This window comes from Acanthochromis polyacanthus, chromosome 20, assembly GCF_021347895.1.
Source record: "Acanthochromis polyacanthus isolate Apoly-LR-REF ecotype Palm Island chromosome 20, KAUST_Apoly_ChrSc, whole genome shotgun sequence".
Taxonomy (NCBI): Eukaryota; Metazoa; Chordata; class Actinopteri; family Pomacentridae; genus Acanthochromis; species Acanthochromis polyacanthus.
This window is the reverse complement of record NC_067132.1, coordinates 22,815,778-22,839,149: the sequence shown is the minus strand read 5'-3', so window position 1 is coordinate 22,839,149 and position 23,372 is coordinate 22,815,778. Positions and strand designations below refer to the sequence as shown.

The 23,372-nt window shown below is 39.3% G+C and overlaps 1 protein-coding gene across 3 annotated transcripts in view; it reads right to left on the bottom strand.

Moving 5' to 3' along the window:
- Positions 1-4,839: 4,839 nt before the first annotated feature.
- pou6f2 (POU class 6 homeobox 2) overlaps positions 4,840-23,372 on the bottom strand; it is a 68,411-nt gene continuing 49,878 nt past the window's right edge. For 2 of the 3 annotated variants that reach the window (XM_051940574.1, XM_022196215.2), the window contains 4 exons: positions 18,910-19,119; positions 16,974-17,127; positions 13,095-13,263; positions 4,840-8,363 (listed from right to left, as the gene is read on the bottom strand). In XM_051940574.1, the coding sequence (XP_051796534.1) occupies positions 7,856-8,363; positions 13,095-13,263; positions 16,974-17,127; positions 18,910-19,119 (1,041 nt within the window). In that variant the 3' untranslated portion in view covers positions 4,840-7,855. The remainder of the gene's footprint in view (positions 8,364-13,094; positions 13,264-16,973; positions 17,128-18,909; positions 19,120-23,372) is intronic. The other variant, XM_051940575.1, reaches the window with a different exon arrangement.

Sequence of the window (23,372 nt, the reverse complement as noted above, 5' to 3'; positions counted from 1 at the left end):
ACACTAAACATAAATTAATGCTTTTGTTCCATGATTTTACTAAAATTGATCTGTAATTTAGCAAAAAAGCAAAAACTGAAAAAATATTTACTTATTTCTTTGTCAGATTAACAAAAAAATCTGTAAAATAATATTTTTGGCTGATTTTTAAGTCTAGTTAAAACAATACTGTAAAATTACAGTCAAACACTGTTAAAGGAAATGGTCTTATCAAAAAAATGATACATGAATGCTTTTTTAAGTGATTTTATTAGTTATCTGAAGCAAAACTGAGAAAATCTGCAAAAAACTGTACATTTTCCAAGATATTGGTTAAAATTGGTAATTTTTTTACAGTGTATTTTGTCACTTAAAGCAGCGGTGTCAAACTCATGTTAGTTGACCTCCAGTGTGCCACCATTAAAATCATAACACAATAAACCCATAAATAATAACAACTCCAATTTTTTTCCTTTGTTTTAGTGCAAAAATGTACATTTTCAAAATTTAAAATGTTTAAGGAATTATCTTTTTACAAAACATCATGAACAACCTGAAATTTCTTAAGAAAAAGAGTTCACTATCAACAATATCAGGCCTCAGTTTATCATTTACACATTACAACTTCCAGATCACAGAGTGTCCATAAAACAACAAAACATTTAGTCACAGCTATCTGGAACTGAACAATCTAGTATTTTACTTTTTGATCAAAACAACTTGTCATGGTCTAGAAATTATTATAAATTTATAGTTTTACAAATTTACAGTTTGAAGTTAATATCTTCTCTGTAGTTTTTACACTTTACAAAATCAGGCCAGATTGGACCCTCTGGAGGGCCGGTTTTGGCCCGTGGGCCGCATGTTTAACACCCCTGACTTAAAGAGACACTCAACAGGATTTTCACATTATTGTCTGAAATCCAAAGTTATTCAGCTCACTAATAAATACGTAAATAAATAAAGGTAGACATTTAAACGTGCCACGGTATTCTTGCTCCTCTAACTAAAACAGCAACTAAATTTGGGCTCTTTGGATTGTTTTCACTAAACCACATGCAAAATAATTCCTGCATGTTGGATCTATTTATCTTTTCAGGTCATTTGCTGTTGATATGGATGAATTTAGATCAAAATATGTCAGGTTTTTAAGGTGTTTTCACACAGTTTGGCAAATTTACGCAGTTAAAACTACAATGAGCTTCTACAAAAGACAGAAATGAAGAACGGGATTAAACATTCATCCTTCAACAAGATTAAATTGTTAAATCTGGAATACCGAAAACTTTAGATTGCACACAAATGAAAACAAAACTTTTCGGGCATGACTCATTCTCACCAAATTCCCCTCCAGGGATGATTGATAAAAAGCTGGAGCGCTGACATTTACTCTGTAATATCTGCGTGAGGATTCCTTTTAACTGAGCTGTTAGTCTTCATTCAAAAGCTCTGCGGCGGAGAGACGACGATGGAAAGCAAACTTTTATCAGCGTCGGAATACAAACAGTTTGAGAAAACAGATATGGGTCAGGAGCTGCATCTGCACAATTACATTGTTAATGGCAAAAGACAATGAAAATGGTGCGGGGAGAAAACAAAAGAATATCAAATAAGTTTGCTGGAGCCGTGTACACCTCAGCCATCACCGCTCAAAAATACATCCAGTGTTTTGAAATGAAGGGGGGAGAGAGAGCTGAAAGGAAGACGAAAAAGCATCTTGAACATCAGTTTTCAGTCTAATGTTAATAATTTATGTTGTCTGTGCTTTTTATTATTATTATTTATTTATTTACTACTTTCTTTTCAGCAGCCTGCCCGTTTTTCAAAGGCATCATGGACAGGGAAGCTGTATCAAACTTTTGAGTTTAGTTTCAAAAGGCTTTCTCCTTGTTTATTTATATATTTCTCCTTCTTTTACACTTGTCTTGTTGTTATTTGGCGAGGCAAACACATGAAGCTTTGATGAGAAGCAAACCTGACATGTATTCTTCTCCACTGACCCCGAGGAAATCTAAATAAGTTGCTAAATATTGTATGCGAGCCTCTTTTTATAGCGTCTTCTCTCATTAAAACACATCAAATGGCAACTTAAATTCATTCATCCGTCCCTCCACGAACATCAGGTCGCACGGGTCAAATAACTGCACACCACCTTAAAAAAAGGAAGGTTTGTACTGAGGTGATTTCAGATGCACTTGACCATGACCTCTCAAAGACAAGTTGGGTTTTATTTGATTTCGTCAATAACTGTGTTTATGTGTGCAGCTGGAAAAGATGAAAAGAGAGTCCGTGATGTTTTTTGAATATTTGTATGTTGCTGAAAACTTTGAACTCATGCAGCATCCTGCACCTGTATATACTGCATATTTTTCTGAAACGCAAAATATGAAGTCAACAGTAGAAAGGTGAGAGAAATGCAGTTTTATATTTAAAAGGAGCTTTAAGACGACTACCTCAATTCAGATTAATTACAGCCAGTTACAGAAAGCAGTGGGGTTTTTCTATTTTGTACAAAAAGATTTATAGAAACATATAAAATACAAATCCTTAGTTGAACACTCTTAAATTTGATGTTTAAAGGAAGTGTAACATCATTAAATTGGAGCAACAAAAGCCACAATGAAAGTTAATGATGCTACGCTAAGCTAGTTACCCCTAGCAGGAATTAGTTAACCCTTTGCGCTTCAGTGCGCTTCAGTGTCCCCCCGACGGTACACTTTGAAATGCGCTAAAGTATTTCGCTTAATTGACCGACGCTGCAAATTCGATGATAGAAACATTATACAACGATGGAAAGCTTAGATTCTCATGAATCCGCTGGTATAAACCACTTTCAGATGTGATTACCACAGCGGGTAATATAAACACATTTGTCCGACAAACAATGAATATCCATCCATCCGTTCTCTATACACGGCGGTTTGTTACACAGCGTGACTCGCATTTCCGGGTTCGTTATTACACACAGATGAAAATATTCCACAAAAAAACGGCCATAATCCAACCTTGGACATCCAGACGAAACAAGCCAGTAACATATTTTGTCCAAAACATGTCTTGAAGTCGGTATATAATCCACGAATGGGTTGTTTTCAAGGAAATGCACCTCACGATGCGCGTCCAATATTCCCTGTATTTCTCGTCATATTTTTATTTACAAATAGAATATTAGCGATTTTTTTGTACTGAAAATGGCTGGAATTGACTGCAGGTTAAAGGGTTAAGTTTGTTGCATCTTGACATGGAATAGCTAAGAAGCTACACAAGCAAGTTACCATTAGCAGGAAGTAGATAAGTTTGTTCCATCATGACAAGGGGATAGCTAGCTAGCAAGAATTACTAAACCTAGCTGCCATTAGCAGGAATTAGTTAAGTTTGTTCCATCTTCACAAAACAATATCTAAGAAGCTAGTGCTATTCTAAGCTAGTTACCATTAGCGGGAAGTAGTTAAGTTTGTTCCATCTTCACAAAACAATATCTAAGAAGCTAGTGCTATGCTAAGCTAGTTACCATTAGCGGGAAGTAGTTAAGTTTGTTCCATCATGACAAGGGGATACTTTAGTAGTAGTTACTAAAGCTAGTTACCATTAGCAAGAGTTAGCTAAGTTTTTCTTGTCAAACCAAAGTGAAAACTTTATTGGTAGTGCTACTCAAGCTAGTTAACGTTAGCATGAATTAGCTAATTTTTTTCTCCAGCTAGTTATCATTAGCATGAATTGTCTGTTTCATCATGGCCAAGTGATAACTCAGCGATTAGTGCCACTCCAGGTAGTTATCACTAGCAGGAATTAGTTAAGTTTGCTGTATCATGTAATAACTAAGCAGCTAGTGCTAAGCTAGCTACTGGTTGCAGGTAATTTAGAGGTTGTTTTTAACATTTATTTGAGAAGTAATTCTCAAGTTTGATCAGACAACTCACATGAAACTCACTGTAGTCAAGAGCTGAGATGACAGTTGCTGCAGCCATGCTAAGCTAGTCACTGTTAGCAGGAGTTAGCTAAGTTTGAGTTCATGCAGATTCAGCAAATGAAAATAACACCTTTAAAGGTAGTTATTAGCTAGCTTTTGTTTTCGCCTTCATGACCCTGTCTCATTTAGTTATGAGGAATGAATGATTAAATTAAATAGTTTAATCTACATTTAAAATGTAACCTAGAGGTAGATATATCAAACTAAATGGTTGAAATTCACTAGAGTCAAAAACGAGCTGGCAGTTAACATCTCCTGTAAGCTAGTTACTGTTAGCAGGGGTTGATTAAGTGGTTATCTTGGGTATTTTCTCCATTGTGACTAAAATTATTTGATTTGTAATGAAAACAGAATTGCCAACGTAATAACAAATTTAAATAACATAATAAAAATACACAACCTTCTACAATTAAATATGTGATTCAGTGGTAGGTTAGTGAAAACAAATAAGCTAAATTAGCTAGTTAGCTTTAGAAGCCATTTATTTAGTTGTGGTGTTTTTAAAGTTTGGGTGTTTGTTAAATCCAATCTAACTACTGATCCATTTATTTGCATGGAACAGGCTACTGATTACTGCACTGTTAGCTAACTGCATCATATCATACACATATTTAAATTACAGAATTACAGTTTTGGAAAAATCATTTGCTAACTGTGGCTAGTTTTTATTTGACATTTTTTCAGACTTTGGCTGTCAGTGTTAGTCTGACCGTTTTAGATGTTGTTTTACTTAAATTAGAAATTCCTACAGCATAATAAATATATTAAATGGTATGAAATATATTGTAAATGTAAAAAGGTAGGTTCCTGACTTTTTACGCATTGTAATTATGCTGTAAAGACACATCTGGGTATTAGACAAGTAATTCCACTGGAAACTCAACACAGAATTCATGTCAAACAATTGTTTATTACTAATTATGGTACAAATCAATGTGACAGACTTGAAGCTTTGTTTTTTTCTCTTTTTTTTAAGAAATACACAAAGTGCTGCTTAACTGACCAAACAGATATTGCTCTATAGATTAAGTACAGTTTTCAGTCTATAAAAAAATGAAAACCAACCTCTGCAGGCTCTTCAGCTTTGGTTTCTAGGTCTTCAGCTATCAACAAAACATCAAACCAGTTTGGCTGTGTTAGTAAAATTTCACAAATGTACTTTAAGGTGATAAACAAATCATCCTAATTGGGTTAAGAGCAACATCACTGTAATCTCCTTTTTTCCTCTACGCGGGTCTATAGGGCTGTGAGAACTGAGAGGTGAACGTACGACACAAAGGAATGAGAAATAATTCTACAATAATAGAAAACAGATGAGTCACGCGTGGCTCAGAAACCACTTCACAAAAAGAAAAAAATAAAACAATCATGTGTCACTTCATAAAAAATAAATCAAACCACAAGCCTCTCCCTCCACGTTGAAGGTGAACATCGACACACAGTGCAGAGTAATCTTCTGTCTTTTCTACTGACCTGCGACTGCTTTTATGGCATTTGTATGATTCTCACAAGAACAGTACTGAGGTAAACCTTGGATGAAACTACTGTACATTTCTACTCTTCAATTCTTTTCTTCTCAGATTTTTAAAGATTGTCAACATCATGAATCTATTTCTCTGTACAATGTGCATAACTATAGAGCTTTGGTCCAGCATTGAAAGGTTGAGCAAAGGCATAACTCCTTTCCGTGTCTTCTTTTTATTTATTTCTTCTTTTTTTTTTTTTTTGGTTTTGGTTACAGCTTTATTGGTAAGCCTCAGAACTGATCCACTGCTGCTTTCTCATATAATTATCTGTGGAGACATGATGCGTTTTTTTGGCCAAAGGTTTGCCTGAAGTTTTTTTCTAACGGGAGGAAATAAAAAATACACAAAATCTAGAGGTGAAAACGAGCCACTGTGGATGTGCAGATGATGATTTAGCTAAAATTCTGTATGGTTTTGCTGCCTTTTCTCTGTGAATCCTTTAAAAACACAGACATGTAAAGCTTTTTTGTGTGTGTTTTCTTACATTTACAGTGTGTGTGATTATTTTCCAGGCAGTGAAGAAGAACACAGCAGTGCACAGGGGATCGAAAAAAAAACAACTGAGATAACCGATGTGACATGGAGGGACATATATCGAGCAGACACATGATTCTGAATAAAATTGCATCAAATTTCACCTCACTTCAAATTAAGTTCACTCATCCTGACATGTGACACTTATTCTCAACAAACACCTCTTTTTCCCCCCTCCTTATTCCTGTGAGGGTTTTTGTAAGAGCCAAATATTTGTAGTGACGGTCTGAGAGGTTTTTCTTTCCTTTTTTTGGTCTGGATTATTGACATTTCTGACAAGGTTTTACTATGTAAAAGTAAAAGTGTGCAGAGATGGAGAGTCGATTATTGAAATCAGTGGACTGAAATTAATTCCACCCATGCAAACCATAATAGCAAACACCACAAATACATAAACTCTTGAAGATAATCTACTAAATTAGCAGTTTTAAGATGATCTAATCAGCGGTGAAAAAAACATTTCTGTAATCTTAATTTAGCTGAAAAGTAGGCAGAACATGATGGAAAAACAACACGTTATCTTAGCAGAAAAGCATATCCGATGTGAGATATTCGCTTTATAAAAACATCTAAACTGACATGAGCTCAGTAGTTTGGTCAGTGGCAACAAAAATACTTCAACCACACACGTTTAGTTCATTTTAGGGTGTAATTAAAGAGTAACGTAAAATGGAGCGCTATTTTTCAGTCAAATGGTGTAAAGTTTGGGCTGCCTGGTGGAATTTATATATAAACATGTCTTTATGTGGTATAAGTTGAAGCATGCAGGGAAAAGAAAACCCATTTTCTATATTGCAGTGGTAAGAAATTACAGCAGACACCGTTGTAGCTGTTTGACATGATAGTGTTTTTTTTTTCTTTTCAATTAGACCCACAGAGTAAAACACTTTAGAAAAAGGGGGAGAAAAGCCATGTGAACAAATAAACAAAAGGGTAAAATCTTCCCCAGTCCTTGAGCTGAAGTTGTGTGTGTTCTTTGGCTATCAGGCTTTGGCAACAGAATGACACAATAGCTCAAAACAAAGCTGCAGGAGACTCGACAGACACCGAAACCCCTCATCACCATCGATATCGCGTGACAGTCCTCAGCTCCCTCTCCCTTTTTGTCCATCCTCTGAAACAATCTCATGAACTCATTAATAAATACCTGTAAAAGTTGTACAAAGTTACACCGTGACTGAAAATATTTGCAGATGAAACACAAATCGGAGGCAAACAACATTATTATGCAATCGTTTAACAGCAAAGGTTCATTTTTTTGTCCAAAAGAGAACTTTTTCAGTCGTGATTTCAATTTGAAGACAGCATTTTTCTTTTTGTTTCTTTTATAAGGATATTTACAAACAATGAAGAAAAAAGTAAGCGAGACAAAGATAAAATGTATACTCAACCTCACACATATAGCTTAGATTTTGCCAGTACAAATGTAAAAATTTAGAGCACATTTACATTACAAAATTATTCTTAGTACTCAGATGCAACAGACTTTGGTAAATACTGTTTAGATTTGGTATGATCTCTTTACTAAATCCCTCCTCGTGGGAGCCAAAATTTGGGCGACAGTCTGGTCTGTAAGGCCAGAATCTAAAACTCTTAGAAACAGCACACCGTATGTTTGTACATAATTCTCAGATATTAATCTCTTTTTTCGTGTTTTTGGTTTCGCCATTTACATAACTGTGGTTAATCACACTGACAACACATAGTTTTTGTTTGCAAACTCAGGACTGTCCATCCAGGTGACTTGGGAACATTTTTCAGTTCTCATTTCAAGAGGAGTTCATCCACCTTTGTTGTTTTTAATGGCTGCCACTTTTCCACTCCACTGTTTTGCCGGAGAGCTCGTTCATTTGGGCAGCTCCTCTAGAGAATCAGTGAGAGGGTCCATTGGTGCAGCCGGGCCGAGGTCGGGCTGTTTCAAACGCTTTATTGTGTTTTTCAAGGCTTGCCTCTTGTTGCAGAACCAGACGCGCACCACCTCCCTGTCATAGTTCAGTTTCTCGGCTATTTCCGTCATTTCCTGTCCGGAGGGGTGTGTGTTCTTCTCAAAGTGGCTGTTGAGGATCTCGAGCGCCTGCGGGGTGAAAGAGGTCCTCCGCTTGCGTTTTTTCGAGGGCTCGCTGCCGATAAACTCAGTCAGGTTCTGCATGCCGGATCGGTGGCGGGCTTCAGCCTCGGCCATCCAGCGCTCCAGAACGGGCTTAATCTTCTGGGCGCTTTTAGGGGTGATGTCCAACTTCTCAAACCTGGCAGGATATAAAAGGCCAGGGTTCAGTTTGCCTGTCAGACTGCTACCTATAGTGTTCTCTTGGGCTTCCTGTGGTAGGAAAAAGTGGCTTCTCAGGATGGTGTGTCTGGGGAGAATTGAGAAAAAAGAATCTTACTTAGGTGCCCTGCCAGAACAAGGGATAAGCTGCCTGCCTTTTAGTCTCCTCAACCAGAATGCCACAGGGACTGAGACTAACATCCAGGTGCACATCTGGGACAAACTCCTCTGTACATCTGCACCTGGAAACACCTCAGCTGCAGCAGCTGGAGGTGACGGTTGCCAGCAGTGTGTAAATTTTCTGGGCGAGGTTCTGGTTCTCTGTCCCAAATTGGCAATAGTGGAACAAGGAGATACTGCCAATGTCTAGAAGTCAGGTCCAGTTGAACCAAAGACATAGCAAACATCTAACTAAAGCTTTTATTACTGTACTTCCAAAAGTCGTCATAAATCAACAGAAAAACAAAACAGGAATTACTCCCAAACATTCCATTTCTTTCATTCAGGTGTTAAAAACCAAAAAAAGAAAGAAAAAAAAAATCCACTAATGCATGCAGTTAAATATGGCACCATCATTTATTTACAAAAAGAGCTTGAATTATTAATCAAAATGTACATTTAATACATTTTTCAAACTTTCTTTCATCTTCTAACAACCTCTCATTTTATATTTAATAAGGATACATTTACACACTCTAATACTCAAAGTTCCTGCAACTTCACACGTAATTCAGACTTCACATGGACTCGGCGTTTTAGCGAGTCACAGAAAGAACGGAAAACGATGCATTTTCTGAAAACACTGCTGGGTGGCAGCTCAATGGCCGTCAGGTGCATTTTGTGCGTGATATGAAATGTATGATGGAGTTTGAATTAGAGAGGATTCCTCTCATGCCTGTAAGGTTTATTATCATTAAAATAGAGTGGACCATCTCTTTATCTTAATGAAAAAGAAACAGCCTGTTGTTGAAGCAATATTCCACATGAGCTATATATATATATGGTCTGAGCCTGACAACAGTAGACTTTCATTTTAATACCGACATGACAAGAAAAACTGTGCAGATATTTGCTTTTTGATTGTACATAATACAATCAGTAGTGACAGTGACACACATTTCAAGTAAGAATTCTTTAAATGTGGCTTTCCAAAGCACTCTATAATGATAAAAAGATCAATATTACACATCTATGGGACACATTGATATTTGGTTACAAATAGAAGGACTACATATGAAGAAGCTGGTTGGGTTTTAATATTTACATGAGGGGATTTGGCTAGGAAACAAGCTGACAGAAATGGGGGATGATGGGAACCAATGACAGTTTTAACTGCTACTTTTTGTCAATAAATGTCCAATTACAGTATTTTTTTTTTTTTAATAAAAAGAGCAAAGGGACTCAGGACTGTTGGATATTTTATGCTTTGTGTCCTGGGTGATTTTGAATCCTTTTAATTTATTCTCAGGATTTCTTTGCACAGGAAATTAAACCAGAGAGACGTAGCAAAGACCCCGGAGTCACCAGGACGCATTCACATTTCACAAAAAATATCTTGATCTAATGTCTGAAATAAAGTTTAACCACAGAGTCATTAAACATCTACTAATAGAAGAATGGTGTCATTCATACAATAGATGCTCTTAAAGACTTGAAACTATTAAATAAACCTAAAAATGTGAGCAAATGCTTTTAGTAAGGTAACTCTCGTGGAAAGGCAGCTGAGCTCTCTGCAGGACAAACAACGCAAAAAAAAGACTGTTTTTAATGGCGAGGTGAGCTGAGGGCGAGATGCCCATGCATGCATGAACTTCCTCTGTTTCTACACCTCGTTGGTGCATTCCTCCTTGTCGACAGGCGGTATTATTTATAACCCCGTCCTCCTCCTAAACAGTGGAAAGAGGAGGGCTCCATACTGCGGGGAATACATTAGTAAATATGAAGAGTCACCAGAGACAGGACATTTCATGGATCAACAGGAACTGCAGATACTAAAATGAGTTGAGAGCTGCTCAGCTGGGGTATGCACTCCCTCCTCCAGCGCATCAGCACGAAGGAGGCAGCCTCTCTGGCTCTCCTTAAAAGTACCTCCGGAGCTCTGCTTAGACATGCTGCATGTTTGGCCTGAGTTACAGTCCGCCTCAGGGTTTACAGTCCTGAACCACAGAGAGCTATCTGAGAGCTACAGGCTTAAAATCAAGGCTGAGTGATGTGACCTGAAATCTACAGTTTACCTTATTTTCATGTTTACATCAGAATTACCAGCATATCTGCAAAATGTTTGTTTATTCAGGCTTTGAAAACGTGCTTCCAACCTGTTCTAAAGTTTAAATGTCTATAAAGCGCTTTATAAGGTGTGCTCTATGAATAAATCATCACATTAACAGAAGTGTTGTAATATGTGGATGAGCTTTCTGTGTCATTTGGTCATGTTTGCTTTGTTTAATTGACAGAATGATCAGATAAATATACTGGTCAGGTGGTTGACTTCAGCTACTGCTGGTTAGAAAATATTTATCTGATCTAATCTGTGATATTAAAGGCTGAATCAACCTAATAGCTGAGACTCTTCACCATTATGACATTATATGAAGCTAAAGAACGTCCCTGTGGTTGTTTTAGATGATTGTGGGGAACATTACAAAGCAAAGAACAGAATGTCTCATGGCAATTTTGGATTTTTTTTTAAATAACATGATGACATATTTCTGATTTGTCAGGAACTGAATTCAGTCAAAAACAACCATTCAGATAATGTCCACCCCCCAGCAGGCTGCAAATATTTTTACTATTCTTTTTATTTCTGACAATCGCTTAAATTTGCTCCACTTGCCAGTAATTTCATATTTGTTTACTATTTGTTTATTGTTTGCTTTAAAAAAAATCTTTTTTATCCTTTTCTAAAAAATGCTCCACTTGTGAGCGTTTAATGTTTTGCACCAAAACACAACATCAGAGTTCTGGAAACCTGCTTGGCAATAAACTGAGTCTGATGCATTCGAGTAACTTTATTTCATGTAGTGACAGTATTTACCAATATCATGACAGAAAACTTACTTTTATCCAGTCTTGAACTTGTCTGTTTAATTCTATTTCATCTTTGGATGTATGTCCTTTAAATTTTACCATGAATGTTGCTGATTTTACACTATAGGTTCAGTTTTTGCAGACCTTCTTTATGTTGGTCTGTTGAAATATATTTTAACAATAGCTATTATATATCGGAACAATACACCATTCCAGATTCATGATGTCAGTATTTTGTTTAAGCTGGTTTACTGTCCAACCCTGCTTAGGCCTATTGATGAAATGAGGCTAAGTTTATGATTTAATAAGGTGGCACAAGAAGATAAAATTATGATTGTGTTTATTTATGCCGGCTACAGAAACCAGAGCTTAAGAAGTTAAATGAAATCTCAACAGTTTGAAGCACTAACATTAAGTATGACTCCAAAATATAGGATAAAAGCTCTTTGCTTTCAGTCGGATTCCTTCTTTCCAAAAGTTTTTGAATTCATTTCACCTAATTCAGACCCAAGTGGGGCCACCACTGGTTTGAAGATACCCCGGTGTAATGCCTGTGCCTGTTTAGATAAACTAATGAGATGCCTGGAAACACAGTGAGCAATGAAAGCAGACAAGATGGAAGCATCTGTCAGTGTCTGTTGGCTGTCTGAGCTCAGAGCTGCAGCCCCAGAGCTACCGTGACGTCCCGCTTCACCTCAAACTTCACGTCTATGTTGATGTTAACTAAACTAAAGCATGTGAAGTTTGCCCCGCTACTTAAAACATCAGGATGTCATGTCCAATGTCATACAAACAAAAAAAATTGTCTTAACGGCATGAGGAACAGCCCACAGACTGTTTATTTTTGAAGCTAATGGCTTTTAATGTATGTTATAAATATTTGAATTATGCCTGTCCGTTAATAATTCATGTGTGATTTTAGGACTTTAAACATTAGTCTGGGCCTCATAAGAACGCCGGCTCCTGTTCTGTTTCACATTTTATCGGCTGTTTGATGTTGATGTGATGAAATTTTTAGAGGTGCGTGGCAGTCGCTGTGTCACATAAACAGCACAGGTCACCAGCAAAGCACCCGCACCGCAGAGCGACATTAAAATGAATTTATTAATAATGATGAAAGTTTGGATTTTCAACCACACATTTACCGTTAACCTCCACTTGCCAACTTTTTGACATTAAAATAGTTGGGTTTTTTTTACATAATTTTACTATTGAATAAGTAATATTTAGACACCATGTAGCCCAATTTTTCTGTCCTCAAAGAGAAATGTGGCTCATTTGCCGTCTTCATGCACAATATCAGTCAAGTGGAACAACAGGAGGAATGAAACACTGATTGTCTGATTGTCTCATGAATATATAATGCACCATTTACGGCTAAACTGTCCTCGTGGAAGCAGTAAAACATGGCAATCTTATTAACAGATCATCGCCGTCAAGCTCTCTCATGTTCAGGCGGAGCGAGCAGCGACCGGCCTTAGTAATTATTAAATGCTTTAAGTGCTTCGTGGAATACTTGTGTATGTATTTTGCATAAGTAACGCGTGGCTGTCATGTCAGAGGATGGAGGCTAAGTACAGACATGAGAGCTTCGTTTGTCAGTCAATTATGTATTTTAATACCTTAATAATGTCTCTTAAAACGCGGGATGAAAAATAGATTAGAGCACCAGACAGCTCATTGAGGCCGCACCGCTTCATCCGCTCTCATTTGACAGAATCAGGGCATATTGATTGGAAATAATTGCGAGCATTTACAGTCAGATTTTAGTCTCCCTTTTGTTTGTCCTTACCTGCAGATGGCAGACTGGCTGTACGCCGGCCCCTCGGCGGCGCTGAGTGCCTGGCCCACCTGAGTCTGTGTCAGGCCCAGGGACAGCCGGCGGATCTTGAATGCTTTGGCAAATTCGCGAATCTCCTCCAGGTTGACCCCGTCCACCTCGCTGGGGGCGGTCTGCGGGTCTACAATGCAACACACACATCTCATTTTATTAGCCCTTTGCTCCTCCGCCGCTTACCTTATTTTTCAGAGTGAATGAGGCAAACATCCAGCCATATGCGATCATGATCGTCTCTAAACAACTTAGAAAAAAATAGTCCTGCTCCGGGTCAGAACTTATTATTTCTCTTTGCTGTAAAGCACACACATCTGAGAGATGTTTTGACAAATCTGAGATGTGAATACAGACGTGTCACGGCTCCGGCTTGCAAGTGTAAATCTTTAATCTCACATATAAAAGCATATGGACAAAAACACACAAGTTGTTAATTCAGCGGGCACACAGACAGTGGAGAGCTGTAGCCTTGTGCATGAATACACATACATTTTCAAGTTAGCTCACATTAAAGACATTATTTCATCCATCTGACCCTCAGTAAAGACAGTTCAAGTCTTCAGCTTCTCACAGTCCATAAAGAAAAACTCCTTTCACACAAAGAAATGCTGTTTGTGAATCTCCACATTTGAGCGGATCTGAAAAACTTGACTGAAGCATTTTGAAGAATTTCTCCGCTAATAAAAAGTGATTTCACATTGTACATCAATGTCAGGTGCCCTGGCATCCTGCTTACTAAAGCAAAGTTTGTGCCTCTGAATTATTCATCTTGGTCATTATCAATGAATTATTAAAGGAATCCTCCAAGCGTATTTAAGCAAAAATCTATGGGGCTGCCATCTCGTTGTGCCTCATAAGTGACGTGCAGCGTATGCGGCGTGCTCCAGACGTGTGAACACTTGGAGGATGAGGGACTGCAGACTCGCAGCACTCACAGCTTCGGGTCCCATCATCTCCACAGTGATGAGCAGCTCTTCATCATTCCCAGAGGAGCCTATTTACTTAGTGGTTTGAAAGACTAATGGCAACTGGTCCAGGCTCTGGATCCATTTTTGCTTTTTTCTTTAGACATTATTAAGTCACAATCCAAACATGATTTAAGGTTTTTCTCATTCATTTTGCAGTAATGAATGACGGGGTAAAGCTTTGCAAAACAAACATAATGGCGAATAAAAGGTTTTTAAAGGCAATTTAAGAAAAAGCTGAAACAATGGAGACGATTTGTCAGAATCCAAAAGGGCTTTTCTTCATGGCAATAACGCACTAATAAGCTCAATAATTACAACAGGACAATTACAAGTTAAACACTCAATTTCTCTGTTGAAAGGGAAAACGAGGGAGAAAAAAGCTCCCTTTATAAATTATAGGCTAGACTCATGCTATTACGGGACACAAAGAAGTCAAGGTTTTGTCTGTCTTTCAAATCAGGGCAAAAAAAAAAAAGCATTTTTGATGGCTGGCTCACAAGTGATGGATTTTGTAGCGTCAAAGTTAGAAATCTGGACTTAAATCCCTACACAACCTTAAAAATGTCACTCAGAAAAGTGAATTAGAGCGATATTCTCCAATTACTAACATGTGACATGTATCTGACATGATGTTAGTAAGTCAGTTTTAAGTGTTTTAAATCACTTATTGCTACTGTAATTACATTTTTACTACTTACTTTTCCAGGCAGCTGGTTCATGAAATTCTATGCATCTATTCAAATCACACTGTAAATACGAGCTCCTGTAAGTTTCAGCTCTTTGTACAGTGTTCCCTGGTTTTCTGTCAATGCTCTAAGTGTTGTTTTGTCACTGTACACAACCTGTGCATTCACACCTGCATTAACTTGTGTTTGTCTTTACCCAGAATGCACATTCTAAGATAAACTGTTTGCTCATGGCTGGTGTATAAATGTGCCATTGAGTAACTCACTTAAACCTCCCTTTAATGCGGCTGGAAAACAGCAGGCATGCTCAGTTGACTTGAGATAAGAATACAAAATAAAAGCAACCTGAATACAAAACATCGCCGGCATTCTTCTTCATGACTGACATTTTCCCATCTGATTATTAACAGACATCCTCTGCTTTTCAATCTGTTTCTGGCACTTTGTTTGTGGCCAGTGAATGCAATGGCATTTCATCTTCTCTCGTTCTGATTCTGTCAGGGGATTCTGCTTTGTGTATGTATGCTGTAAATGATATTGAGAGGAAGTGATACGGCTCAAACTCAGCATAAAGCATTAAGTCTATTTACTGCAGAACTGAGCCACTATGGTTTATAAGATATTTTCCAAGCTACAAGTAAACATAAACTAAACACAATGTCTACAACAAGTTGATCAATGGCGACTTGCTTTTTTATTAAATTCCGCGGCATTGTAGCTGCCTTTGAAATGAGTTTACATGGAGTTTAAGAGAATCGACTCTGACAAATGAAATTTATCTGAATAAAACAGAGTTTTTAAAGGCAGTAGCTGCATGCTGACAGGCTGTGGCCCAGTGATTTATAAGGCCCTGCCAAAGCCCCACGCCCTGAGAGAATGAAACTTATGTTCATTATGCATAACACACGCCACTTTGGATTGTCTAATAAACCAAAAAAATGACAGTCAGGGAAAAAATAAAACAATCGTAGGGAGGCGGGGATCATCCAGAGGCTGTCCACACTGAGAGTAATGCAGTAATGTGTGTCTGTACCCTTAAACCTACTGCCAGCCATGTTAAAGGTTCAGTTTATCAGAATTACATGAAAAAATACATGCAGTGATCACAGCAATGCACATTTTGGCATATTTGTTTCTGAGATTTCTGTCCTCACTCCAGTACAATGGAGGTGAATGGATTTTTTGTGCTCAAAATACATTAAAAAAAATTCTAGCATGACGTCTCATTCAATGAACAAGATTTTTCACTGAAAACAGACCAGAGTTTTATTATTATCATGTGATTTCTGCCTGTATTTCTGTCCATACTGGATTCTGCTGGGCATTTTGAAAACACACTGTAGGCAATAAATCTCATTCTTATCAAGATGCTCAGCTGTCATTTCATGTATAATGAAAAAATATGCCAGCATATTTCAACTGGACTATACAAGGATGAGTCGGGATCTGGAGACGAGACAGAATACGGCAGATTACTGCTCTGCAATAGAGCAAAAATTACTAGAAAGTATTTAAGAAAATACTTCACACTGACAGATATTTTGAAGGATAACATTGGTGATTATTGTCATTTTTCTTACTGCCAACAAATCCCATGAAAAGACAGAAACCAGCAGAACAGTGAACCGTGCTGCTGACAGGTACTGCTTATGGAGCCAAAGCCTGATATTTTAGTCCCCTGTGTCGCAGAGCTCCATTGTGGTCCAGCAAGTATTAAAAACACAACAATGAGCCACACTGTTGCACTGGGTGACACGTCCCTCCATTATGATGTAAACAGACACCGTAGTTTATTTTTGGTCGCTCTCACATAGGCCTTCCAAATGTGTATTATTCCACAGCCTCCTGTTTGGAGGAAATGCTGCGAAAAACTGGAGTGAGCAGCTGTTTTAGGGCTTTTCAAAGCTTCATATGTTCAGTGATAACAGACGGGACTGAGGGCTCCAGACATAAGCTGAGATGTGACAATAATGAAAATTTTGCCCTTCTTCTTCTTCTTCTTCTTCTTTTTTTTTTTTGCAATTTTACTTGTAAAAATCTCAGAGACAAATCAGAACTAAGAGGAAAACGAGCTTTCTGAAATGCAGGTGAGCTGATGTTCTAATGTGTCAGCGGGAACATCATTCCTTATTCTGAGCGTTTGAAGGCATGTTGTGCTTCTGCGAGCTGTGCTAGACACTTACTGCTGACCAGCTGCCCCACGCTGAGAGCCGAGGAGGAGGAGGAGGTGGAGGAGGAGGAAGAGGCCTGGTGGAGAGGACTCTGTCTGTGGGGCATGTGGAGCAGGTTGGGCTGAGACGATGCCGGGCCCGTCTGACCCTGCTGAGCCTGAGGCAGCTGGACGCACAAACACAAACACACCCAGAGCTGACACGATATGCTGACAGAAAGCAGTACAGGAAAAGATCCATTACTCCCTCCGCACGTCATCATAATAATCATAATTTGCAGTAATCATGTCATTATGGTGATTGGACCACAACATCAAATCTAATCAACCAATCAGCAGCTATTAAATTAGCCACTTAGAAGCTGAATGTAATGAGATTTACCTTGCACCTGATGATGAGTAAATGGAATTACTGCCTGCAGTATTCAGACCCACAGAGGAGAATATAGTGTGCTCAATAGACTACAGCGATAGTTTACAGTCTAAAAAGAAGTGGTTCAGCTCAGGATTCTTCTGCCTGTATGAGCTTTCAAGATCGCTTCTTCGCAGAAATCAACTCAGTTTAAAAAAAGAGAAAACCGGCTCATGACAATTAGAGTCTTCCCTCCCGTCATCAGGCTTGTGAGGCTGCTAATAATGGCAGCCCGAATGTGAAATAAAAACATGTGGACACAGCAGTCCCCATATCAAACATAATTCATGATCCACAAGCTACGCGCTCTGATGGCAAAAAAAACCGATGTATTTTCATGTTTTATGCACATTTGAATTGCTTTTACAAGATCAAGATGGTGCGTCTTCACTTTTAAAGCGAAAAGCTGTCTCCTCCATAAACTGGGCTGGCTTCTCCTCTGCTTCTTTGCTATTAATTATTTTCTCCGTGGCATGTGTTTGTTTGGATGGTGGGGGGTGTCAACAGCGATGCACACACTGTCAGGACTGTTGACAGGCTTGGAGAATTATCTAGCTTCACTGGAAATATTCGAGACTGCAGGCTCTGACAACCGTAAATTATGCCCGCGGAACAATGTGTACATGCGGGCTTTGAAGTGGAGACAAAAGCATAAACATTATTACAAATGCATTAATTCATTCAAGAGTATGATCTGCTGTTTCGGGGGGTCCACAATTAGGTGTCCATCTGCTAAGGGTTCATCCTTTCTGCACTGTAGAGGCCTTCAATGTGAACTTTTTGCCCTGTAATTCTGCGCTGACATCACCATTACCGAGTCAATAACATCTTCACCGTCAGCTCGCATGCATTTGGCGCCGCACTCGTGCACTGTATGGATCACCAAATTGGGAGGAGAGAAGTGTTTTTGCGCTCTGCTTGCGGCGCGAACTCAAATCGGGTGTGCGAAAATGGAACAAAAACTTTATTGTTTTATGTGGCATCCTTTAAATCAAAACAAAATACTCGTGTTTCAGGTCAGGCAGGACAAATCAGAAGGCTGGAGAGGGTGACTGAGGAAGGAGAAGAGGGAGTGAAAACAGAAGGAGGTGGAGAACAAAGTCAGGAGTGTGAGTTTTAAGTGGGGTGATGAAAAGTGTGGGTTTTTTTTTAGTTTGGGCTCTGCAGGGGTTTAGCAGTCTCGCTCAGAGTGAGTCTGACAAGTACCTTGCAAACATGCAAACACACACACACACACACATACACACATAATCGCGAACAATTGTACCAAATATTACAATTTTCCGAGGGGGAATGATGCAAATGAGCGTTATGAGCGTTGAAGCGGGAAAAACATGTTGTGTTCAGCATAAAATAAACCTGGCTAGCAGTGCTGGAATATTGCTGCCATGAATAAACAAGTGTCTGGTCTGACTCCACTAGGTGTTGCTCATTCGACAGTTTTAAAAAGAGCTCTTGATCATTTTTGGAGTTTAAGAATGTAATGAGCTGCTCTACAAGCTGTCTTCCTTTGTGTGGCTTTGAGTGTATATGTTACCTGCTGTCCAGGCTTGATTGGTGACAGCGTGATTCCCTGGGTGTTGATGACAGGCAGGATCTGATTGCCGATCACCGTGGCGATGATCTGGCCTTGAGCGTTGGTCAGAAGCTGAGGTGTAATTGGCTGTACCTGCAGTGCTGGGTTGCCACCCCCTGATTGGCTGGAGGGCCCTGCAGAGTTGGGCATCAGTGGGATTGTTCCAATTATCTACAAAGGGGGTAGAGAGGAGACGAAATCAGCTGGGCAGTTTTAAAAAGGAGCAGAAGCTGGGAGGGTAAAAACTACTGGGGACATCAGTCGTAATGATATCTGTTGCTGCGTGTATTTTTTTTCTTCTTCTTTGCTGCTCATTTTTGCATGCTACGAGGCTAATCAGGGCACGCTGCCTCGGAGTTGGTCTGTGTGTGATTTGGAGGGAAAAACATGCAGAAGTGTCCACTGATCATCTGTCACTGAGGTGGTTTTACAGGCCGAGCAGACTGCTGGGAGCGCACTGCAAAGGTCAGCGCTGAATACCTGTGTGTGTGATGGTGCACACCACTGACTGTATTATCCATCACCAGGCCAAGACTGGGACGAACATGATTGTGTGTGTGTGTGTGTTTGTGCTTAAGTGTCTTTGTCTGTCTCTGGTGAGAAGGGCTGAGGCTGGCGAGAGACACAGACCCCCATTTCACCCACACACAGACAGGAAGGGGTGGAGAGCAAGAAAAGAAACAATAAGAGGAGCATCAGAGAGTGAGACAGGACCCAGTGTCTCTAATTCAACTCTCAGGGTCCCAGGGGTACTTCACCCCTCCTCCAGCCCCCTCCCTGTATCCCCTGCTCTCCTCTCCTCTGTGGCTGTAATCAGGAAGGGCAGATCAAAGGGGGCGGCAGAGTGTCACTGCAACGTTTTAGCTCTCAGAGCTGCCAGAGTGTGGCCAAGAGTGGCGCTTTAGGGGGGACTTAGCGCCTCTTCACCATGATGAAGGTTAATGTCATCTGGGGACTGGTTCTGGGCAGCTCCTGAGCAGCCGTCGCCCCGACCCCCCTGCTGGCAGCGCTCCTCCACCAAGCCTCATTACACCAGAGAGCAGTTCAACACGGATGAGACGCCCATCATTCTAAATTCCGTTATTTGGCAACTGGGCAGAGAGCTACTTTTGCTAAAATTGCACTGTCTTGGACTCCTTCTCTTTATGTTTACATTTCAGTCCAAGCTTCTACCCCTCAAAGCTACAAGCAGCCTCCCTCGACTACATCGCCACCACTGCTAATGTGCTTCAGCGCATGGTCGGCCTCCCCCTCCTCTCTCCCCCTTGTCTCTTTGACATAATAGGGAGGGATCAGTGAGAGAAAGGTAGGCCGACAATCTGTAATTCATCCCTGCCACGGCTCATTTGCTTACGTTGCTTCGCATTAGGGGAGAGATAATTTATCTCTCTCTCTGCGCCGGCTTTACAAATTCCCTGTAATGCTCTCCTGCCACTTAGCATATTTTATTGCCCTGCCTGACGCCTGTGTCTCCTGAGTCCCACTGATCCCGCTTTGCATGCCACAGTGGCAGGGAACTTGTTCCGCTCAATTATTCATCGTCATTGGACTAAGTGGTTGTTCTATAAGCATAATAAAAGAGCAGGCAACTGACAGCTTTGCTCTCATCCCTGTCCCACCATGCCATGCCTCTCCATCTGAATGTCTCAGCCAGATGTTTCATGGCGCTGCTACAAAGCTCCACTCAGACTGGAAGGGTACAGATCTTAGAGCAGTCAGCTGTCTGAGCGTTAACTTATGGTCAGTGACGTAATGATGCTGTCTTTTTCATTTTACACATGATCAGATCTGCGTATGGAAACTTAATGACTTTTCAGTAATGGATTTTGAACTGTAACTTTAGTCTGTGTTTTATTTAGGCACAGTTCCATATTTAACAGTCATGTAATGGACATTTCATCGGTGCTAAGAGGGCACATTTTCAAACCAAAGTATCGAACCACATTTGGTTGTGTTAAGTCAACTCGGTTAAGTATTAAAAATTTAAAATTATACTCAGTCATAAACACGATTTAATCATTTTCTACAGTATGCTTAGGTCAGAATACAAGAAAATCAAGTCATCCTAATAGAAAAATGCATTATATTTTTGTGATTGACCCTTTGATTCAGCTCTCATCTTGGTCATTATAAAGGTTACATGCAGTATCTTGTTCCTTTAAAGAAAAGTCAAGGCCATCCAGATGTTTCCATTATATGATATAATACTTGCAGATTTTTTATAATAAGACGTCATATGAAGGGAAAAATATTTTGTCGTATGAAATTATTATCTTTGTACATGTGTCTCATCGTAAAATACTACCAATATAGATATTTCTTTAATAATGGCGTAGGAAATAATGTCTGGAATCTTTTCATATCCGAATCATGATGGTGGCGTTGCTGAGTGACATTGCAGAAATCTGCTGTAACTTCAAATTTCAACTAGCATTACTGTAAAGATTAAGTTCTGCTGTTTAATTTGACATGCAGTCGACCAATACTATGAGATGATGGAAACTTTACGACTTATTCAGCTGAAAAACAGGAATGTGAAAATTAACATAATATTATTAAATGAAAACAGAAGTTCCATCTGCTTTTATAAAGTTATGACTGCGGTATATACTAATATGTAACAAGCACAATTATAAGGTCTGATTCTGCTTGTTCAAGTGATATGTGGCATTAACATAATGCATATATATTAGCTGATCTCTGCAATGACGAGTTCATGAGTAATCCAAACAAGTGTACTGGGTGTTGAACCAGATAAATGTACTGTAATTATGATTAAATTGGATGTAAATCAAATTTCAATTCAAACATTTGTTTTTTCACTTCATTGTCTAGACAAGCAGCTGGCTATAAATATATTCAGAGCAATCTAACTGAGAATAAGAGATGAGATTTTGGACACAAACTGCATCCGTCGGGCTCTAAGGGTTAATTATTGCATCTATTTAATGATGGTGTATATTAAGCAGGCTGCTCTGTTCAGGTCTTGCAAATGTTTCTGTACAAACCTGCAGTATTCTAAAGCAGCCAGCAGGGAATTCACCCGCTCCTCGGCTAGTCTGAATATGATGGAGACCTGAAGTCATTTCCACCTGACTGCGGGTATCTTAAGGCGCAATTTCATCGTACAACACATTTCATAAACAAACGGCCTTCGGGACCTCCTCTCATTCGCCGCTAAGTCCCTCTCCTCACTTATCCTTCGGTTTCTTCGTCTTTATTTGGCTTCCTGTGTTTGTGCTCCCGCTCCAGTTCGTAGTATGGCATGTGAGAAACGTGCCTCTCTTCACCCAGCAGAACTCATTAAGATTATGCTGCTCTTGTTTCCACAGAAATGTCATCTCATCTCTCCAGCCAGGGCAATCTGTGTCTTTAGCCATGGTCGCCAGGCAATATCTCTGCCCATTTTCTCTCCTCCACTGTTCATGCAGTGAATTGAGACCCGAGAGAGGAAATGTTTGGGAAGTTTGGACTCGTGTCAACACACAAGTCCAAAGAAGCTAACATTCAGAGCAAATTAAAGCCTAAAACAGCAGACTCATAATGGCGCGCTGGACAGAGGATGTTTTCCGTCTCTTGTCCAATTCTACACCTTATAGAAACTAAACAACATGACACATGATAAATCTTCCTTTCAATTTCTCAAATATAGCACAAGACAAATGCAATACTTACTGATAACCGCTTAACTAACACGCATGTTTAGAGCTTTTATGTACTTTATATCATTATACATTTAATAATCTTGGTTTGTGGACTGTTATCTGGGAACTTGCCGGGCATTGACAAATTTATCAGTAATGAAAATAATCAATGGTTGCAGCCCTAGAGTAGATTTACAATTACAAGGTCAATAGCCGTGCACATTGTGGCTACACTTGATCTACGGACTGGAGGCTTCCATCGATACACAGGGCACGCTCGTGTAGTAGTTCAGCTTCACCTGAGGCCAAACCTGGAGGCCTGCCTGCTTTGTGGGCTGACAGTGAGTTTGATCTTTACCTGTTGCTTTCTGCATCAGTGTGGGGGGATCAAGGCCTGATCAAAGGTTAAGAAGGCTGGGAGTAAATGGTTTTCATACACAAAGCAAAAGCACCAGGATCGAAAGAACTAAGGCCATTTCAGGGATGTATACACCTTTCAGAACGTACGGTTTAAGACAGCCAACAGAACTTAATGTCTGCATTTACCAATACAGTTTTAATTGCATGTTAAAGGGGCAGGAAAAAATGAGAATTTGCACTGAAGAGAAGATGTTCACAAAAATGTCTAAGATTTGTAAAGGCAAAAAAAAATAAATCTCAAGAGTCAGAGTGACTTAATAATTGTGGCTTTTATCCACAGCCTTAATCACTGTTGTAGAAGCAGCGAGGATAAAAGAGCTTCATTGATTCTCCTTGGAAAATAAAAAAGCTTGGGCCAAT